This window comes from Pholcus phalangioides, unplaced genomic scaffold, assembly GCF_987345545.1.
Source record: "Pholcus phalangioides strain wild (caught in Gottingen) unplaced genomic scaffold, Ppha-v1.0 ptg000022l_1, whole genome shotgun sequence".
In the NCBI taxonomy this organism is placed as follows: domain Eukaryota; kingdom Metazoa; phylum Arthropoda; class Arachnida; order Araneae; family Pholcidae; genus Pholcus; species Pholcus phalangioides.
This window is the reverse complement of record NW_028301615.1, coordinates 24,202,017-24,215,101: the sequence shown is the minus strand read 5'-3', so window position 1 is coordinate 24,215,101 and position 13,085 is coordinate 24,202,017. Positions and strand designations below refer to the sequence as shown.

The window sequence follows — 13,085 nt, the reverse complement described above, 5'->3', positions numbered from 1 at the left end:
GATTTCTTCCAAAATTGAAATTTTTCGAGAAAAAATTTTCTTGGTCGGTTATCGGACCACCATTAGCACATTTTTACCCCAACTGGCACTCTTTAGAGAGAGTTTGTTAGATCAATTGTTACAGTAGCTAACCATCAGAGTCTGGCTGCTAATCCAGCACACTTATAGCTCACTAATAGCTTTACTTAAAGCTCAGTGATCCAACAAGCGTTCCGACATATTTGTTGACATTTGTTATCTGGATGACTGCAACCAGCTTTAAAAAAATCATTCGTACCGCGAATTTGCTGCAATCTGTAGTTCAGAGATACTACTAGTTGATAGTTTTTCATTTACTTTCCAAATAAGGGGTCATTCATTTTCTCGTTAGCCCCGGGTCATTCAAGTACAGTAGAATCCCGTTATAACGAAAATCTCGTTTTAACGAACACTTTTCTAATACCTTAAGTAAGTTTAAATAGGAACAATGCAACAACCTGAAATTCCTTTTTAACGAAATTTCGTTGTAACGAAGTGATTTCTCCGGTCTCTAGAAGTTCGTTATAACGGGATTCGACTGTATTACGTCAGCATCGAGGGGTGGGAGGTTTGAAGGTTGCTTACGTCATCAACCACCCCCTTTTTGAAGATATGAAATATTCTAAGCTGCTGATGAAATTTTGCTGACAAGGGAAGGGTAAAAAATGGCTGAAAATCCGCTTACGTAATACTTGAATGGCCCCTAATAGAAAGCAACATCAGTCCTATTTTTCTGTTAGTGATCCATCAATACGTTCTCACATTTTTAGTAGATGGCAGCAAAAATCAGAATATTTCATCATGGAATACAGATTGCATTGGTACATTTTTTCCATCAGGGGAAAACATCTGTGAAATGCAAAAATTTTAGACACTGACTAAAATGATTGGAAGTTTGAACATGATTAGATTTCTCTTCCAAAATTTTGTTGTTCATGTCATTTCTATGACTGTGAAAGTCTATTATGACCATAATTATTCAAAAAAAATACAGGACATTGCTGTCGCTAAAGATAAGTGTGCGATCGTTCTTAAAAACTGTCAGCGACGGAAAATTAGAGCTGTCAATCTGTGTGAAAATATGCTTTGAATTGAAATTAAGCTATGACCGTACCGTGAAATGCTAGGATTCCTGTTAACGTCAAAAATGATAAATAAAAAAAGTGAATTCAACGACAATAAAAGAGTCAAATCGAGTCCAGTCAAGTGCGATGCGAATGTTTTTGTTGTCGTTTGGCAATGTAGGATTCCTAAAGTGTGACGGTCAATTTAATGTAGTAGCAGCGGATTCCTTCAGGAACGGGGAGAAATGTCGCTTCAGGTGTGTGGTGACAGTACGGAAGCGGTAGATCTGTGCGAGCGGTATAACCTCTACCTGAAGCCGTGTTGGAAGATCAAAATCAGCGTCCAGCTTCCAGTCATCAAAGCCACCAACCAAAGCATATCGAGCTGGAAAGTGATGGAGAAGTTGAGGAACATGGTGAAGCCCGAGGAGTTCATCTCGCTCAAAGTGTGTAAAACGAACCTCGTCGTGATGCAGTTCGAGGGCGAGCTCGAAAAAAAGACCACTTTCAACCGCGTCCTGCAGCGGTTGCAAACGAACAGCATGAAGCTCGGCGGTTTCCCGGACGTCCTGAAGATCCGAGCCGCCGTCGCCAAATTGAACTATCCTTCCCGCCACGATTGGGACTCTTTCTTCAGGGACGCCAAAAATGTCAACGAGATGAGGCCTGGGGAGAGACCGGACACCGTCTACATACAGAATATACCCACGAAATGGTTTCTAGAGAAGAACAGTTCCGGCGGTGCCAAGAAGCCCAGCGAATACATACTGAAGAAGGTTTTCGAATCTTTCGGTGAAATAAGGCGATTGGCTGTTCCTTCCAATAAAGACGCCTCATTGGAAACCTTCCCGAAACTTAGATCCTTCGACGGAGAGCTGGTTTTCGATTTGTATGTGCAGTATAAAGAATACATAAGTTTTGTTAAGGCCATGGACGCCCTCAGGGGCATGAAGTTATTGTACAAGAGTGATAATGGGAAGGCGTATCTAGCGGACATCAAGGTGCGTGTAATGAATGAATCGGGACAGTGGTCACCTGGTATACAAAAAAATTATGTGTATACTACACCTGTTGAGGACAGGTTGAAAAAACTGATTTATTCATGAATATTATATTTTTATTGGTGGAAAAATTTGTGTTGATATACACAAGTTATGCACACATATTCTGTGATTTTCCAGTATATGAATTGCCGTTTTGTTGTCAATTTTCAGAATAGTTCCCAAAAAATATTAACCTAGAGGTGTGTCTGGTTTTCATATTAGTTCTTAGACTGTGCCGTGACAGTTATGATGCTGCGCCCTTATAAAATTTAAATTCTCTTCAATGGCTATATATATGCTTCCAGAGAGGTTGCATTAAAGACGGATACAGAGGGTTTCAGTAAAAAAATTGTTTTTTTACTGTGGTTTGTACTCCCCCTTTCATCACTATATATATTGTCAGCGATATTGTTTTCCCTGTGTGAGAATCCTATATGCGCTTATTGTCAATGGGTTACCTTGTCTTTATCTCAATTTTTCATTAGCAACCAGAATGTTTTTCAAGCCAACATGCTACCCTTACATTTTCAGTGTCATTTTCAATTGTTATTGTCATCAGCTTCTTCGGCTCTCTTGTGTTCTTGCCCATTACTTAAATACGCATCCTTGGCACGTTAATTTTTCCATTATCTTTATGGATAAATATTATCTAATGACAACATGATTCAAATTTTTAACAGAAGTCAGTCCTATACCAGCAAGAAGGAGCCTAGTTTCTTTCTGACAATTTGAAGCTAAAATGGTGTTCTACAGCAGTTGATGGCGTTAAGCAATCACAATTTTATTTATGGAAAGCATATATTATACACTAAACTTATTGACAGTTTCACATGATTTAGCAGGCCTGACAAATCGCAGGTCTTCATAGCAACTTAAAATTTGGCAATAGTGCATAGAATTTTATATGTGTGATTATTAAGCTGAAGTTTGTGAACAATACAGAAAACTGGCTTTCGATCATTTCAGCAGCTGCTTGTTGTTTCAGTTGCAACTTTGAGGCGCAAATGTGAGTCAGTGCCCCATTTCAAAAATCCCTTGTACTGATAGCAAGCAGACTTTCAAATATAAACATGAATAGTTATATATATATTTACCAAAATACAAGAATTCATGCATTTGCCACTTTCACTTCTGATATGGCAAACAGATGGCAGCATGTCACGGCTTCGTCACATCAAAATATGGTCAACATACTTTATTTGTGGAAGAAGCGGCTTCAGGATAGAGGTGGTTTCTGCATAATGTAGAAGTGAAATTTTTCGTTCCCTGTGGAAAACTTACCACAAAGGCCATCTGTAGAGGTTTCACTGATTAATTCTTAAAAATATAGGGACATTATCTATTATACAACCTATTCTTTCTTTTCTGTTTGTAACATACTTAATTTAGCATGTATCTGTTGAAATCTTGTTCCAGGGAAAAAAAGCAAATTAAAAAATTTTATATGTAATTTTTTTAAACTAATTTTCCTAATTTTTATGAATCATTCCACCAGGTTGACTTCGACAAAACAAGGTATCTCAGCGACAGATCCATTAAAATGCGCTCTCTGGAAGAGAACGAGAAGAATATTAAGCCAGGGGATCTTGCATCTGTGTAATTATGAAACAATTTCATTAATCTTTAATACAATTCTTAATCTTTGTTACAAGTTTTTTTTTTTTTGTACTTTCAATGTATTAACTAGATGATTACATCTAGGAGGGCATTTGTGAAGTTTAAATTCTATTGATTGAGAAAAAAAATTAAATTCAAGTTTTTGCTGATTTAATTATCATATATATTGGAAATACAATCGATGTTTGTTATAAGTTATAACGACTGGTCCGTCAGGTCGCAAATATTTTTCTATTTCCACCATGTTATACTTTATCCAATACAACGACCAATAAATATCATTCTACTCATTACAATGACCGAACACATAACTTTGATGCTTGAAGAAGAAAGGGTATAAAACATACATGGTGAAAAGGCGTAGCATTGTAACTTCTACGAAAAGCCTGGTGATTAACTAGTACTTTCACTGGGAACTTTCCTTACCATTCTGATTTATTTTCTCACCAGATGGCTCACTTCCACTTTCAACGTGTTGATTTTTTCTATCTTATTCTAAATTTTATTGCACAATTTTACTTAATTTCTCAATGGGAGGAATATACAGGCTAGTAAACTTATTATTTTGCTGCATGTAATAAAAAATAAATGCAGGTTTATGTCGGCCATATACAGTATTTTTGTTAGTAAAAAAAATGTACAATGTGTGTAATAAGTAAAATTGTTTTCAGCCAGATACACTTTCATTGCAACATTATAACAAAATAAAAGAAGAATTTTTTTTAAACTTCCGTCGGTCACATGTGTATCAGAATGATACAACTAAAATATTTTCCCTCACCATTTCTACCGTTGAAGATGGTGGAGGTACACCTCATCAGTACCCTCATTGTTCATCTTTATGCTGATTTTAGAGTGCAACTTACGCTGTCTGCGTGTGGATATAGCTGTGAGCATCTTGTATCAGTTTGATACATTCATGTTCCAGAATAAAAGCTTCTGTAAACAAGCAGCTGTATATTGTTTTTTTCACAGATCATAATAATATTTATTTAGTCATTAAGCATATGATATATAATTTAATTATAATATTTATTATAATAAAAATCTTATATTATTACTTATAATATTTCATAACTATGACATTATTTTTAGGATAGGCAATAAATTTAAATTAAAATAGTATCAAATTTTGAATTTCAACTGAAAGAAAATCATAAAATAATAACGATCTTTGTACCAAATCAATGTATCAAATCATTTGTACAGTTTTATCAAATATTTCAATGCATCATTTCGATACATTGTGACTGTTTCATGATATAGGCCTAATATTGTTGCGACCAACGGAGGGTTAAATAATAAAAATACAATATGCGATTTTCTGGAGAAGCTAAACTTTATGATTTTTTAAAACATTTGATATAATGACTTCCCAATACAATGCTTGTTTTCTGTGGAAAGAAGGGGGGGGGGTCGTTATAACTAGCGTTGACTGTACGAATCCGTTATTTTGTGGGTGATTGATAACACACTCATTTGACAATTTACTATATGCACTTTAGAGCTTGACAAACTTCAGGTAGCAGGTGCGTGATTATAATTGTGCGTGTGACTATGATTATCATAACAGTTTGCGTTTATTTAAAAACATCAGAATCTAAAACCGTGCATTTCTCTGAATTTATTGCAGCGTGTCACCAACGTGAAAAGATCATGAAGTTCAGTGGAGAACACAAAATATAGAGCGGTCACTGAAGTCAAAGTTAGAGATTCACTAAAAGTTGGTTAAAAAGCAAAAAAAAAAGTTGGAGTAAAGGTCACAAATTCCAAAAATTTGATGTTGATTCAGCATTTTTCACCAAGTTTCAGCGGAAAAATCTAAGATAGCAAGTATGCTATCATTTACACCGTTGAAGACATGTGGCAGGGTCGTGTCTCCAGGTAACATGATGTTTGCCCAGTTTGCAAGAGGGCCTATGTTAGAGTCCTGGCAGAGACTAGATTACTTTTCTTTCCGAGTTCACCTCAGCATAATATCCAAAAAATATGTTACCTTGATGTCTTGGGCTGAGAAAAAAAAACTGTCTTTCTCGGTCCTAAATAATATTTTTAAAGACCTGTTCAGGACTTATGTTACTTTTTTTCCATGTTGGTAGACACACTGATATAAATTCCAAAAATTTTATGTCAAGCTCAGACTCTGTGATGTGGATACAACACAAAACTTTCCAGTGCCTATGCCAATCTTTCAGTCTCTGTGGTGATTAGGCAATTTTGCAGCCCAGATCAGTATAAATATAAAAATGAATTTAACAAGCAATTAAACCATAAATCTTTGTGCTTTATCAATTACAGGTAGATTTTTTTAGGCTATCATTTTAAACGACTCAAAAATTAAATTTTTCAGAAATAACGAATATTTTTACAACTGTCACCTTACAATAACAACTAAATTTTTATGGTCCTGTTAGTGGCGGTTGTCGAGAGGTTTTGCTGTAAAAACATTTGAGTGTCTTATACACTTCAATAAAAAAAAATGCAATGTTTATTATATTTACGAATTTTTGTGAAGTCTTAATGTTATCTGTTCTAGTGTAAAGAAGGAAGCTGATGCTTCAACAACAGAGCTATCTCCAATGTTATCCTCATCAAAATGGAAGACTAGTGAGGAAGAACAATTTCCCAAACTAAAGAAATATGGAGAGGAAAAACTTCGGAAGTTAAAAACTTGCAGAGAATGTGGAGCTAAGAAGCTCTTGAAAGAGTTACTGAACAAGGCAGAGGTATTGAAGCTGATATTTGTTTGTATATTTTGTCTTCAAGTGTGTTATTATCTATAAGCAGGGATTGACAAATCCAAAGTGCCAGGTCGCCATGGTGACTAAAAAAATTTAAATTTGTGCCTTAAGTTTTGTGTGTGGGATTGCTAAATATGAGTTCAGAATGTCAAAATTTTTGGAAATTATATGAGCATCTCAATAAACACGGAAAAGGATCACTTATTCCCAGAAAAGTAGGTGGGATAATATGCTTGGAGAAGTATTTTTCTGCTGCCTAAATTAGTTTTTGATTTATCAGTCCCTGTTCATCAGTAATTGCTAATTATGGGCATGAATTATATAAAAGTGTGAATTTAACCTTCTTTCAGTGATTTTATTTATGTGGGAGACCAATCATTTGAAGGTTGTAGGTGATCCAAAGAATACCTCACCCTAAAGAGAGTAATATCCCAGCAGCAGTGCTGTAGACCATTGCTTGACGAATCGAGAGAAATAAATAAAATAAAAATTATATGCGGCAGCAAAATTTCATAGGTGCCAAGCATTTCTTTTCTCGACAAAATCAATTCAAAATTGTGCACTCATTAACTTTTCTAGGACTGAGAGACCTTTCCACACTGGTAGACTTGCAGACATAATCATGCTGTCCTCAGACTTCGATTCAGTAATCATACATAAAAAAAATTAATCACCATAATGACCTTTCACCTGGGATTTTTCAATCCCTGCTCTAGAAACAAGAAGAAATTCTGCACCAATTGTGTTGTGTGGATCTGTACTTTTTTCTAGGGTCATCTTTTGTTAAATAGAACTATTTTGCAAGCAACATTTACAGGGCTCCCACGTGTCATATTTTCCAGCTTTTCTTCTAAATCCTATCAACAAATATCGTGCAATCAATTTTAATTGAAGAGGGAATCATCAATATCTTGCCAAGTATTACAAAAGTTGTAGATTGCAATTAATGATTCTGTGAAAGCAGAAATTATATTGTTTTAAGAATTTTTTTGGGGCTATATGTGGACCATTTAGTTTATTAATTTTTTTTTGCTTAGTTTTAGAGTTCAACAAGTAGAGTAGTCATTAGAAACTTCTATATGGATGCAAGAAATAATTTTGCATTTCCAACTTCATGAGATCTTGAGCAGTAACTAACATTCATCATTCAAAATTATGGTCCACATTTTGGGTATAGGTGAAACAACCGTTTGTATAGCAAAGCAGTTGGATGCATAGGTCTATTCTAGGTTTGTAGCATTCAATTGTCTTCTGTATTTTTAGGGCAAGCACAGGCATAAACAATATTTACAATGTTCAGCAAAGAGCTAGAAATGAAAGTGGTTTATTTGTCAAAAACTTATACTGACATTGAACAGTAAAATACAAGTAAATCCCTTTAAAAAAAGGTAAACAACGCAGTAAAACCATCCGGTTCACCTAGACTTATTTACATCGGATCTTGTAATTTACACATCTTGCACTATGCTTTTGGAAGTGGTCTTGAAAGAGTCCATTCTTGAAAAACTTGAGTGTCTTAATACATTTCAGTGACGACAGACCTGGACTGTGGAAGACTTCAAAAAAGAATGTAATTTATATTGTTGGATAGGCAGAAAATAATTATCTGTGGTTGTAGTACCCTGGTTTACCCGAGTGGCATGGTGGTAAGATGTTCGTCTACCATCGTGAAGGTTGTCAGGGTCCCGGGTTCGAACCCAAGAGAGGATATCGATAAGATATTTTCCCTAACAAACTCGAGGCGACCACCGATAGACAGCGCCTTCACTTCCAACCCATCTCACTAATGGCAGTAAATTGCAATATAGCGATATGGCCAGAGTTGGTGTTTGGTGAAGTAGTAGTACCCTGGTTTGGACAAAAATTGTTTTTGTAACCGTCATTTTGCTTTGGCTCGGGTCAATCTCACAGGATACTAAAATAGTTCTGTGGGAAAAAAAATTTAATTCAAATTTTATTTTTTAAATTAAAAAAAAAATACATTTTTTAGGTGTTTTTTTATTATGCTATCATTGTTGTCTGGGGGGGGGGATGCCCTCTCCCTTCATACTTTTTATAATTTTTTGAGTGGGCGCCCTGCATTTGGTCTGCCAGTCAGGGGTTGTTGACTTTATATGTAGTGTGGTGCTGATAGAACTTGGGTTGAACATTTTCTCCACAAAAACTGGCCAGTATATAAGCCAATCCCTGGGAAAAAATTTTAAACAAAATTACTCGGTATATATCAGTATATATATATAGGGATATATCAATCTGAAATTGGTCACTATATTGGCGTGTATGTGTTTCTTTCCAACAATGATGTAAAAGTCGTTGATTTACTCATTTTACCTTAAAGTAGCATACGAACAGGAAAAGGGAAACTTCCTGCTTAAATTCAGATATATTGAAAAATTTGTAACTCAGATATGTGATTGATTTTGCTTGTTTTTTTTTAAATGGATCAGAATTTGACATTTTCTACAGTTGATGATTTCAACATATTTTGTTATGACAATATAAATAATCTTACCATGGCCCATTTAAATATACGTAGTTTACGTGCAAATTTTGAATCTTTGTAGCATATTTAGATCATCTTAATATAAAACCCTCAGTAATAATACTCAGTGAAATCTGGATCTCTGAATGCGAAACTTTGTTTTACAAGATACATGGGTACAGAAGTATATTTAAATGTGGAAACATAAATCGTTCTGGTGGTATAGCACTATTCCTGTTGCCACTTATTTCTTGGTGTTATATATGTGTGTTTTTTCTTTCTTTTTTTCTCGTTATTATTTAAGCCGACAGATATATATTGGATATTGTTTTGTGGGCTCACAAACTTGCTTAGTCCCTAAATGTTTTGTAACTGTGAAAAAAATCTTAAATAAAGGAAATTTGAAATTGAAAATATAGTGCATATTGCTTTAAGTGTGTAAAAACCAAAAAACCACAGAATATATGTATGAACACTGCTTTGACTGAGACACTGAATGTTTCAAAATAGATTGCTAACATGTAGAAGATGCGTGTTTCTTAGGGAAAGTGATGTCAGTCCAATTCAAAATGGTAATTGAATTTCCATTTAATTTATTTTTAACTCGATTGTTTTGTCATTTTTCAGGGAGAGGAATTGCTCAAGAGAGCAAAGGAAAAAGAAGAGCAGATCGCCCAAGAACGGCTGAAACAGCAGGAACTCCTGCAGAGAGCCGAGGAAGAAGAAAAGAAACGCAAAGAAGAGGAAGACAAGGTGAGGCAGAAGTATTTGGCAGAGCAAGAGAAAAGGCTCAGGGAAAAACTTCTTAAAAGCTTAAAATCAAGGGAACAGAAAAAGACAGAAGAAGCACGAGAAAAACTACGAAAAGAAATAGCGGGTAGGAAAGTACTTAAAAGTGTTTTGGTTGTACAGAGGTCAAGCCAAAAAGAATATGGCAATTCTCCTCCTACATCAAAGAGATTTAGGTCATGATATCCCTAGAGATGACATGCAGGTGTTTTTTTCTTTTTGTATTTATATTTTTCTAATGAAAAAAAAATGAAGCTGATATGAACGGTTTCTTGTAATACGTGCGTATGGAATATATGTAGTTCCTTATATCTTTTTTTTCTTTTACCAAAACTTTACTGAGCCAAGTAAGGTATTAAACCGTGATCTCCAATATTGGCGTATGAATATCTTCTGTTGTGATCTGCAGTGCCTTCGGAGAGTGAGAATATATAGTTAAATTGTTCCAAGCACTCATTAAAACATTTTGGCAGGAAATCATAGCTTTTGTAGTTATTCAATGGACACTACTGTTAGAATTTTCTGTAATTTGGCTTCCATTCAACAATATGCATATTTAAACCAAGGAATTTCTCAAGGTACTTTTGGATTCATCTGAAAACGGGGATCTCCGTTATACTACTTAAGTCTTTGAAGAATGCTTTTCTTCAACAAAAGTGCTATAGATGATTCAATATTTTTGTTTAATCATTTTTAGTTATTAAAAATTCTCACCCACTCTCCAGAATAAATCCCGACCTCTTCCATAATTCTGGATGAGTGGTGAAAAGAAAGGATGAATACATACAATGCAATGGGTGATAGACTTGCTTCCTAGTTGCAGCCCTGAATTGTGTCTCTTGTTATCAATCTTTGAGAATGAAAATTCAAGGCCATCAGAAATGTCTTCCACTATGATTTGACATAGAATGCAAGCTAGACTTTTTATTTGATGAGTTTGATGGTTTTGCATATTTCTTATCTCTAAAATGGTCTCAAACTTTTATTGTTGACACCTGCTAGTCAATTTTTTGAAGACAAATCATTGCTGATATTATATTATATTACAATACAATTACGTTAGAACTAGATAAATTTAAAATAAGACTAATTATATATAAATTGAATGCTTGTCAAATTTTTTAGTATTCATTTTTTTAGAAAAAAAGAAATAAAAATACGATGGACTGTTTATAACCTGGCGCCGTGCTAGTCCAGCCCATCCAGTTATTTGTAATTATTTTATATCGGTCGTCTTTATAATTTTCAAGTAAAATATGAACCATTCAGTTAGCAAAAACATGTTTCTATATTATTGAAATAAGGATAGAAATTTTAACAAGTGCATGATTTAAGAAATTATTACAGTATTGACTGATAGCTTTCCTGGAGATTTAGAGTCGCCTATTGAAGTAAATCAGTACTTTTTTTTTTTGATAAATATATGAAATTGGATGATTCAAAGATTTTGAATATCAAGAATGAACATATAGGCTTGACTCTCCCCCCCCCCCACATCCTGCAGCAGGGAGCCTTGGGCTGTAGGACCAGACATGGCTCAGGCTCTGTCCCGCAGGGGTATGCTAGCCTGATACCCCGCAGGTTTAGGCCACATAAGACTGGGATATTTTTCATGTCCCCCCTCGCAGAGAGGGAATTTATAGTGTGAAAAAACAAAATCATCCAGGGCATCCTTGTGGGAACCATGGATATAGATACACAAAATAAAAAGACTAATTTTATATACGACAGATCCCTTTGAAAAACCATTCTGTCAACAGTTCCCCCCCCCCCATTATTATGAAGACATATCTCCATTGCATTAAAAGTAGGAATATAATAATGACATATTACGCTTATAAGAACAAGTGACAATCATAAATGGGGCAGAATTGGCACATCCACCGACTTTCAGGTCGGATCTGCAATTACAAAGAAACTGCACTGCATCCACGCAATCATCAGGTTCAAGTATAGTCTTCACATCTTGGGGTGTTTGGGTAGAGATGTAGACTTGATCAGACCCCTATAGGTGCAAAGGCAGGAATATCAACAGATTTCCCTTAATCTTAATATAGCCATGCAAGTAGCTTGCCCTGAGATCAGAGCTAGAACTGCTTGCATTCCCCACGATCCATGTAGGTCAACATCTCGTAAGCCTTACCCTCATTGTTATGTTGATGGTTGAAGTCGATGAAAGAAGCAGAAGCCAGCTATATATCAATTGAGCACTCGAAAGACCATAGTTAAACTTGGAGGTTTAAATTAGAGATAGTTAAACTCTTGACTTGCTGGAGAAATACCAAAGATGGTTCTAGTGAGAGCAATGGAGTTTTCTCCGAAAATCCAAGCATTGAGACTAGCAGACCTTTGTAATCTCAAATTCAGTCTGGCTCTAGGTTATAGTTTTGTGACAGAAGCAGACAGGCTGAGGGCTAAGAGACATCGGAGGGCCAGATGCCAGTGACTGTGAGCCCAACAGTGACCTAATCAAACAGGTTCCAGTAGTCCACAATTACCTTTCCCAGCCTAGCTAGTGAAGGGAAACTGGGGGGTGGGGCATGTGAAGCAGCATTAGACAAAAAAAAAAATTGGTTCTGTACCAAGACTAAAAATCATTTGTTGTAGTAAAGGTTCACCTGTATTATACAGTGTCCTATGATGACCTATTTAATGGGATCCACCATATAATAACTAGGGCATTGGACAACTAGACTATATAATTTTAAAGATAGGAAGACATCTGAACGAAGACAATACATGTGTATGCAAATTGAATAAAACTGTTATGCACTGTATTATGATGGAATTGTTCTTTGTTACAAGTAAATTATTATTTTTTTTATATGTAATATCATTGTCATTTGTATGAGTGTTATGAATGCAAATTTATGATTTTCAATTCATAATCACAAAATTTTGCACATAATATACCCACTTCAACAACTAATAGGACATGGACTATTGGAAAAAAAATGTCAAAAATGCCTAAATCTGTCAAGTGCTCAAACTATTTCTTTCAGTATTCATGCCACTCCTCCGTACTTCCATCTACACAAAAAGGCATAATAAATAAATTAAAGAAGGCATAAGAATTTATTGGAAAATTGAAAATATTGTATATACAGGTGAAGAAAGATTCTAAATAGTTGTGTGCAGACATCTAAGCTTATAAACATCTTTGTCGCACAAAGAAAGCATATACAAGACCCCCTCCTCCCACCATAGGGGTAAAGATGTTTGGCTAGTCACCCTTGAAATATAAACTGTTTAAGTTTCAGGTCACTGAATTGTGGGAGGCCTTGCAACTATTTGTTTTCACTTTTTTTAAACATCAGTTTAACGTCTCTAA

The 13,085-nt window shown here is 35.2% G+C and overlaps 1 protein-coding gene across 1 annotated transcript; it reads left to right on the top strand.

Moving 5' to 3' along the window:
• The first annotated feature begins 1,111 nt into the window (after positions 1-1,111).
• On the top strand, positions 1,112-12,585 carry LOC149070039 (A-kinase anchor protein 17A-like). The gene is made up of 4 exons (XM_089249708.1): positions 1,112-2,083; positions 3,621-3,721; positions 6,279-6,468; positions 9,593-12,585. Exons 1-4 carry the CDS (start codon positions 1,328-1,330, stop codon positions 9,935-9,937), a joined length of 1,392 nt encoding a protein of 463 aa, XP_089105834.1. The 5' UTR covers positions 1,112-1,327; the 3' UTR covers positions 9,938-12,585.
• The last annotated feature ends 500 nt before the right edge of the window (positions 12,586-13,085 follow it).

Excerpts from the sequence above, each read along its gene's own strand:
- LOC149070039 (XM_089249708.1), top strand. The coding sequence starts at position 1,328 with ATGTCGCTTCAGGTGTGTGGTGACAGTACGGAAGCGGTAGATCTGTGC. Across the intron at positions 2,084-3,620 it reads CGTATCTAGCGGACATCAAG|GTTGACTTCGACAAAACAAG; the intron begins GTGCGTGTAATG and ends TCATTCCACCAG. Across the intron at positions 3,722-6,278 it reads CCAGGGGATCTTGCATCTGT|TGTAAAGAAGGAAGCTGATG; the intron begins GTAATTATGAAA and ends TATCTGTTCTAG.